Source organism: Amblyomma mixtum, chromosome 1, assembly GCF_055824585.1.
Source record: "Amblyomma mixtum isolate Tamu chromosome 1, ASM5582458v1, whole genome shotgun sequence".
NCBI classification, from domain to species: Eukaryota; Metazoa; Arthropoda; class Arachnida; order Ixodida; family Ixodidae; genus Amblyomma; species Amblyomma mixtum.
The window spans coordinates 42,331,708-42,340,988 of record NC_143012.1 but is presented as its reverse complement, the minus strand read 5'-3'; the positions used below and the strand labels follow the sequence as shown (position 1 = coordinate 42,340,988).

Genomic DNA, 9,281 nt, shown 5'->3' with positions numbered 1-9,281 from the left:
GGCCGAGAGAAGCATTTTACGGCGCGCGAACGCAACAGGGCGGTTGCATGCAGGCTGATCGAAACGTGCGGTGACCCGCCTCTTCTCCGCAAGCATCACGGCCAACGCATGTCAAGCACGCATCGCCTGGGTTTCGGCACTGGCAGGCAGATAAGGTGAAATTGGCGTACGCGTTGAAAGATCAGCACGTGACACGTTTACTTCAGCTCCTTCTGCACGCGTTCTGCGCCATTTTTCTTCTGTATTCCCCGTGTCCATAACGGCTGTCGCAGTAGAACGACAGAAACGAAGACCCGCACTGTAAACAAGAACAAACCAAAAAAGGAGCTTAAATGGTTGACGTCGCCCTTTAAACTCCATGTGTGGTAATATTTACTCCATCAATACGAAGCAACAATGAGGTCAATGTGCTGTTTTACTCCGTTTATATATTAGCAAAGCCTAAAGGAGGATATTTTTCCATGTAACTCCCATTTCTAAACGGGTTTCTTGATCTAAACGGCATGACAGTGATGGGCAAAAATCAGATTGAGACAAAGAGGGCAATGTCATTAGCAGTGTGGATAAAATAGTTAAAATAGCCAAAGAGTTCTACATAGATCTATACAGTAGCCAATGTCGTCAGGACTTCAATGAGACACAGGCCAGTGTACTGTGCGATGCCAGTGCACGGTAAAGAACTCCAAGTGATTGAAACTATCCCGAGCCCTTCACTACAGTGTCCCCCATAGCCTTAGTTGCTTTGAGATGTTAAACCCTATAAAAGCAAACCAAATGAGAGAGGCAGTAAAGCACAGCAATGAGACATCCCACCAGTAACGAAAGAGGAAAAAAGCCCCAGAATCAATTCAAAGGGCAAAACAGCTGGGGAGGATCAGGTATAAAAGCAGATTTGTTAAAGGATGATCGATCAGCTTACTGTCCATTGCCTAAAAGGTATTGCCTAAGGTTATCATTAAAAGAGTCAGGTCAATCAACCAAATGATCAGACAGGCTTCGTAAAGGATACTCGACAATAGACCATGTTCACACTATCAATCAGGTTATGGAGAAATGCATAGGATATAACCAACGCCTGCAGTCTTCATAGATCACGAGAAAGCATTTGACAGTTGAAACCTCAGCAGTCATAGCATAATCAGGGTGTAGAAGACACACGTAAAAATACTGGAAGATATCTAACGGCTGCACAGCTACCATAGTCCTCTATAAAGTCAGCAATAAAATTCCAGTAAGGGAGGGTGTCAGGCAGGGAGACAAAATCTTGCCAATGCTGTTCGTCGCCTATTTACAGGAGGTATTCAGAGGCCTGGATTGGGTACACTTGGGGATAAGAGTTAATGGAGAATACCACAGTAACCTGCAATTCGCTTATGAAAAACACAATCAGCAAATTAGACAGGCAGAGCAGAATGGTGGGTCTAAAATTAACATGCAGAAAACCAAAGTAATGTTCAACAGTCTCGGAAGGGAACAGAAGTTTACAATTGGTAAAGAGGAGCTGGAAACAGGGAATAAGTCTACTTCGGGCAGGTAGTGACTGCAGATCCGGATCATGAGAGGGAAATAACTAGAAGAATAAGAATGGGGTGGAGCACATATGGCAAGCTCTCTCAGATCATGAATGGCAGTTTACCAATATCCCTCAAGAGGAAAGTATATAACAGCTGTATCTTACTGGTACTCACCTATGGGGCAGAAACATGGAGGCTAACGAAAAGGGTTCGACTCAAGGACAACAGAGTGAGCTATGCAAAGGGAAATGATGATGCAATGCTAAGAGACGGGAAGAGGGCAAAGTAGGTAAGAGAACAAATGTGAGTTAGGACATTCTAGTTGAAACCAAGAGGAAGAAATGGGCTTGGGCAGGGCATGTAATGTGAAAGCAAGATAACCAATGGTCCTTAAGTGTAACGGCCTGAATTCCAAGAGAAGGCAAGCATAGCAGGGGGCAGCAGATAGTTGGGTGGGTGGATGAGAATGAGAAGATAACAGGGGGGGGGGCAGCCGGAACACGACAGGGTTAATTGGAGAGATATGAGAGGGGCCTTTGCCCTGCGGTGGGCATAGTCAGCAGATGATGATGATGTCCGTCATCCCAGATTACCTCAGGTGATCTTCTCGTTTTCAAATAATTCTGTTCTTGGTTTGTGGTACACGACCAAGAAAACTGCTGTGAAACCCCTGTTCAGCACTGAACTATTGGTGGTAAGGCTACATCGCTTCATCTACGATAATAAGCAACCAAACTAGCTCGCAAAGCACAAGCAGACTTCTGCCACCGTTGCCTAAGCCGCTGCCAGGCTTCCAGATGGCATGATGCAGGGTCACATGAGAGCAGCACAGTAGCCCAAGCTGGGTTGCTGACCGCCCGTGAAGCTCTGTGCATGTTTCCGCTGGCCGTGAGAAGGAGCCTGAATTGGGAGGCTATACATGGCATTGTGTTTGTGTTCCATTTCTGTGTATAGCAAATATTTTACTCCCTTGTACTCCCAAATACCTCCCTTGTGTCAAGGAGTAAATAAAATACACCATACATGAGTAAATAAAACCCGCTTTTTGGGTGTGCACCAGACGATGAGCCATTTACTCCATTTTGGGCATTTTTTTGTGAACAGTGTAAGACAGTTACTAAGAGTGTTGCGAAGTTCCGGCTGCGTCACATGAACACACACCCAATCCACTAAGTTTGCTTGGCTGTAACGGAGCTATCACCGCAAAAAAAAAAAGTGCCACTCATGCAATGACTCACAAATCACCAATTTATTTGCTCTTGTAACTCATATTCATGAGAGTACACAGCGCGGTTCGAGCAACCAAGACAAAATATACAAGATCCAGCGTTAATCACACACCAGACAAGAAATAACAAAAGAACAAAGTCAACAAAGAAGAAAAACATCAACAAAGTGAGCATCAACGTAATCTTGAGTTTGTGAACGTATGTGTGCACTCATGCACTATGTACAAACATCATATAATTACAAACAACTGGTTCCAATACAGGATATCTTCAGAGTGAGAGCGACAGTGACGCTGCGATAGCGTGCAGTCTATCTAAGCTGTTCAACGAGGTGTATACGCATGCTATGAACATGAACACAGTGTTTGAACTTCAAGAGCCTGAATTCAATTGGGGGCAGCCTTGAACGCAGCTGCAGCGCTGGCATAACAGAAAATGGCACACAAGCCAGCCAGAGTGCCCTGACCAACGAACTTGGCCCTGCTTATTGTAGTGTACGTAGATCGAGGCGTAGTGTACGTAGATCGAGGCACACACAAGTGCTCATACTGTTCGCTGCAACTATAGAAACACCTAGTTATTAAAAATACGCTCCTACTTCATGTGACAGGAAGTGAAATCTGTACAAACGTGTTGTTCACATCAACATGCCCACTTTTATTAGATCCAAGGATCCCTCTTGGCAATCAATCAGCACTCTGTTCGCTCTAACCGAAACTGGCGCCTGCATGAACATGAATCTTCAGGCTGTGCTGCTCATCGTTGAAGGTTGATGTACAAACGCACAGAGTTCCGCTACGTGCGGTGCGAAAACTAGAAACGCTGGAAAACGTAACGCCAACACACGCAGCCTCAGCTCAGAGTTGCGTTTTCTATCAAAGAGTGCTCTCGATAAATGCAGGTCTAATAACATCGCTAAGCTCTTTAACACTGTGCTTTCAACTAAGCTCTTCAAGCGACACCACAATTTCAGGTGCACACCGAAAGCGAGACGTCTGCACGCACTCGAGCGAGTTTTGTCCACAAATAAGGCAATGTCACACAAGCATTTCCTTCTGGTTCCTCTCATCCAGACTTGCACTCACCCGTCAACAGCTGAGCAAATTCAAGGCGGAGATACCTCCAGTGGTATTATGTTATCACAAACACTTGCATGACAAGCCTTTTTTTTTTTTTTGCATGATATGTTTGCTGACGCTAGCACGCACACAGTGCCAACCACGCACTGAGCTATGTAGTTTCTCTCGTTGAAGTTGAGCCTTGAGGTCACCGTATGTGCAACGGGTAAACACTGCTGTGTCTCAAAGGAAAGTTGAAAAACACTAACATGCAGTCTCTGTCTATGTTGGACGAAAGTCCGACACAAGTTCCAGAGGTGTGCAAATGCACACTTATAACTTTCCTTGGCAAAAAGCTGGGAGAGGCATTTGTAAAATGCAACTGTTTTCAAGCAACTTATATACATATATTGAAAGCCTGAACACGGCATTTGCACTGAGTAGTATGTTTCTGTTCACAACAGTTAGTAACACATGCGGAACATGCTAACAAATGGTTTTCTACAAATAACCACCTGACACAAACATCATTCAGCAGCATTTTACAAACACTGCAGCTCATTTCAGCTGATCTTTAATCTCGCTGATCATTTCTATTTCATTTTGTGCATTTCATCAATAAAACCTTGATCAAAACTTAGAAAATAGACAGCACTGGATAAAGAAAGGAGCCTTATGGCATCTTTGATAAATTTCCACCGGAGTTGTCTCGAAACCAGTGCGGTGCGCATCGGCCCACAGTAATGGAGCCCTATGTGCTCAGGTGCAATTAATCGAAGAAAAAATTGTGCTCTGGTGTGCACTGGGATGCACCAGTACAGCTCAGGTGCAATTAATCAAAGACAAAATTGCGCTCTGGTGTGCACTGGGATGCACCAGTGCAGCTCAGGTGCAATTAATCGAAGACAAAATTGCGCTCTGGTGTGCACTGGGATGCACCAGTGCAGCTCAGGTGCAATTAATCGAAGACAAAATTGCACTCTGGTGTGCACTGGGATGCACCAGTGCAGCTCAGGTGCAATTAATCGAAGACAAAATTGCACTCTGGTGTGCACTGGGATGCACCAGTGCTGTTTATCGAAGATTCTATTGGCTATCCACCAAAATGTGAAAGCCGCAAAAGAGAAGCAGAAAGACAAGAAACAGACAGATAACCATTGAGTCATTCTGTACAGACTTGAGCACGTTCGGCGCTGAGACAGACTGCTCTTGTGAAATTGCGACTGTAAATGCTCGATCTTTGTGTGTGTTGTTCACTGCAGCCATGAGTATTCCAGAGGTGAAAATAAATAGTATAAATAATACAAATTCAAAAGAAGAAAAAAAATCAGTAAGGTTGAGTATGGTTTCCAGTAAAAAATAAAATGATGCCTACCCAAAAAGATAGGTAATCTTTACAACTTGTCGAGCATAAGATATTGGAAATAAAAATGTTTTGCTCAGTTTCTAAACCAAGTGTCTGTTCAGCGGAAAGCGCAATGTATGGGTGCAAAAATGAGATAACTCGGAATTGCTCAAATAACAAGGATATATGAATGTGCAACGCATTCTATGTACAGCTTGCATTGAGAAGCGAGCGCAAAAGCGCCTACTGCTAATGCCGTCAAAGGATGCAAGCCTAACACAATGGCAGAAATCTGCCCAAACATTGAGTGTGGAGCTTCTGCGCACAACTGAAGAGCTTTGCACGCAACAGCTCTCATCTTGTGCGTAACGTGAGGAAGAACGGAAATAAATTAAAAAAAGAAAGCGTACACAACAGTTGCAGACTTATACTAAGCTGGGCCGCTTGCATTTCACGCTTAACCAGCCGTAGCATCCCACAGAAATGTCGATCGGTGTTGGAACATAGTCCTCAGAAAAGGATTGAACCTCAGCAAGTAACCTTGCACAATCACTTTTAGAACTGAATGCTAGCCCTAATGGCATCAACAATGCGGACGCTTTTGTCTTCTCTTGACGTCGGAGCAAGTTTTTGAAAAAACGTGGTTGCCTGCAGAAGAATCTGCACTAAAATTTTTATGAACAGGATATAACAAACAAGCCTGCTAAGGGTAACATCATTTCTAAAGAACATGAAGCAGCTTTCTAAGAGAGGACAAAGGAGGTGACACCAGTCGTCGAGCAGCTTTCTTGCATGTACAACGTTCTTCACAGTAAGCCGCATGTGCAAGCAAATTTAGTGAGCTCAGAGCCGCTGCATGGTTCACTAGGCTGGTATCACTACCTTCGTCTCGCGTAACCACTCGAGGGTTTCCTTGATGTCAAGTATGTGGCGCTTTCAACGACCCAGTACCGGAATGCAGCAGTCCCGCGCTAAATGCATTTTTCCCAACTGTACGAAGAACACTGGTCAGGTACATCGTGGACAAATGTCGAAAGCACCTCCACCATGACACGTGGCTTCGTCCCCCGCCGCACGCTACTTCACAACAGTGCAACAACTCCCAGTGGGGCAGGGATGCCAGCTGCTGTACAAATGTGTGTGTGAGTGAACATGAGTCCAAAATGGAAGCGGCATTCATGAGAGAGGATGAGACCGAAAACGAAAGTCGCGGATTACGTTTTGTTCATTCTTGAGCTGCTCCTCCAGGCCTGCAAGCGTGGGTATTAGCACTGTCTTGCAGTTCCCGTGTCCTGCTTCGAGGTGGAAAGTTGAAGTGATGACCATTGCATTCGTTTCTGGGCAAAGAAGATGCGTGAAAACACATTGAAAGGCAGTGCAAGCACTTCAAAGTCAGTGCAAATGCAGGCAGTGCAGACATAAAACAAAGTCATGACTGAACAGTACGGCAGTGAACTAGGCTCGAAGACAGCGGCTTGAGGGAGAAGGAATCTAACAATCCTCGTGCACAGTGCTTTAGGAACCTCACTGGCCCAACATTGGAAAGACAGAGCGCAGGATGGAGCGAGCTTTAATGGCACCCGCAAGTATGGCGACCAACCCTTCGAAGAAGAAGATGAGTGATGATGATGGATATGTACAGATGAAGACGAAGGTCGCATGTTGTGCTTACAATATATTGGAAAAGGCCAGTCCTAAAAAGGACAAGAGTGAGAGCATCCACCTGTGCTGCTTGACTTAACTGCCAAGTTAATCCACCCGCTTTGCTTGAGTGTGGTATGCCGCCTAGTGCTTACTGTATACTGCCGATTATAAGACAATGTTTTTTTCCAAAAAAAACTACCTTCAAAAGTTGGGGGGTCCACTTAAAACTGGAGTTCGTGGAGTCGCAATCGCGTAATGAACCCACCCCCAGTTCTGTCGTTGAGAATTTGCTTTTTTTTTTAAAGTGTTGGCTTTTCTTACCGTGTTCCTCTGTTCCGCGCTGTCTACAGTGCAGACCTTTGCAGTGCACCAAGATGCTGCACTATAATAACATAATGTCGTGTTCATCTTTAGACAAGAGTTTCTTTGGGGATACCGCGCTTGGCGATCTTGGCAGAGCGCTAAGATGCCGTGCCAGCTGCCAACAACCAACATGGTCTGCGTGGTGTTTTCCACGTGTGTCATCTCGGCACCGATACCATGTGGTGATCTGTGTAATAGTAATGTCTTACACATCGCTGCAAAGTAGATAACATGCCACTGAAATTAAGGGGCCCTGACGACAACTGCATGAAATTTTTGTTCTTCGTAAAAATCGATTCCATGACTCTTCCTGGCTATGCTGAGCCATCGTCATTCAACCACAACCTATGTTTTCCGGGCTCTGACCAAACGGCAGAGATCAAAGCGGACACTTCCAGAATATGTGCCCTGGATTCTTCACTGCTCCTATTCCTCTCATAGCTTGTTCAGCTCATCCAGCAGAGACCCGTTAACCTTAGCTATGTGAGTGCTTATTGCTTTGGAAGTCTGTTTTACTTTGGGGCTGTCATTGGAGAAAGCTACATTTTAGTGTGGAATCACCGATGAAAGCGATGAAGTGCATCTGATTTTCAACAAGTCTCAACAGCGGAATACAGACGAACCTCAATCTTGCCTTGCAATCACGTTTGATACAAACTTATGGGCAATATGAGTTTTTAAACTGCCCTGGCCAGAATATGCTGCACGTAATGTGGTGCATCCTCAAAACAAAGTGAGCTCTTAAGAGTTAGGCTAGCTGGCGAATGCAATAATTTTGAGAAAACAGTGGGGAGATGGGATGTGCGGGCAGACTGACAAAACATGGGGCCCTCCTGCTGTAATGGTCCTTCCCCCACGTCCCGTCTCCGTGCTGCTTTCTCATCATGTGACTGAGCTTTCTGAAGAGTGTGTGTGAACTTACACGTATTGGTGCTACTGTCACTGCTGACGCAGAAGGGTGAGCCTGACTTTGGGACCAGCGCTGACGAGCGCTCCCAGGGCGTAATTCACTTCAGCACTAGAGACATCCAGGTCGTCCACCTACAACACCAAGTTCGGGAAACCTCTCAAGTCTCTCACACTTGGAAACAACGCACATTGTTAACATCACCCACGCATGTGTCACATGTGAACACAACGCACATTGTTAACATCACCCACGCACGTGTCACATGTGAACACAACGCACATTTTGTTAACATACACAACGCACATTGTTAACATCACCCACACACGTGTCACATGTGAACACAACACACATTGTTAACATCACCCACGCACGTGCCACATGTGAACACAACGCACATTGTTAACATCACCCATGCACGTGTCACATGTGAACAGAATGACTGTGCTTTGGATTTCGCACCTTACTGGCATGTCTCGTATGGTAGGATACTGGGGAAGATGCTCAATGACACAGCTCTTCGTCACATACTTTACTGAATACACGTCGAAAAAGATATATTTTAATGTAGATATGACAAGAAGTGACCAGCTATTACAGCTCGGCAGAGAAACGAATGCGCTTGTTGCCTTGTCCGAGGGTCTCCATATACGCTGACAACAGCAAAAGCTTAAATCATAAAAAGTAGTTGCAACAGTCCAAAGTTTGACAGTTGCCAAATAAATGGCGATAAAGTTGTGGTGAAAAGAAATAATCGACTACAGGGGAGAGCACGCCTGCATAGACAGCTTGTGCAGTGCTGTGCAGACAGAATGAAATGCAATATTAATGCAGTTGCTTCGCTAGGGGAGGGGTGATTTTGCCTGCATGGTTTGTTATATTTGTCTATCCAGCTGTACTTGAGTGTGGGCATTGTATGTGAAACTCAGTTGCTGCTTTAAAATTCTGCTTCCTTCCTTTAACGGAGCACCAGTTGAGCACTTTATTTTCTATTTACTTATTTACAAATACTGCTATCCCGTCACACTAGGACATTGCAGGAGAAGGTACAGATATTTTTGCACAAAACAGAATAGAAAGTCACATGAATACTGGAGTGAGCAGGAAAATGTTCACATAAAACAATAACATTTTAGAAAGTACACGATTAGGTAATTCTCGCACGAACTGTTTACCAGGCAGTTGACGTAAAGTGCCATCTAAATTATTCCATAATTCGAC

At 44.8% G+C, this 9,281-nt stretch overlaps 1 protein-coding gene across 1 annotated transcript in view; it reads right to left on the bottom strand.

Moving 5' to 3' along the window:
* Nucleotides 1–8,075: 8,075 nt before the first annotated feature.
* LOC149366131 (uncharacterized) overlaps nucleotides 8,076–9,281 on the bottom strand; it is a 56,318-nt gene continuing 55,112 nt past the window's right edge. The window contains exon 22 of the mRNA XM_089548959.1: nucleotides 8,076–8,194. Coding sequence (XP_089405085.1) covers nucleotides 8,093–8,194 — 102 coding nt within the window. The 3' untranslated portion in view covers nucleotides 8,076–8,092. The remainder of the gene's footprint in view (nucleotides 8,195–9,281) is intronic.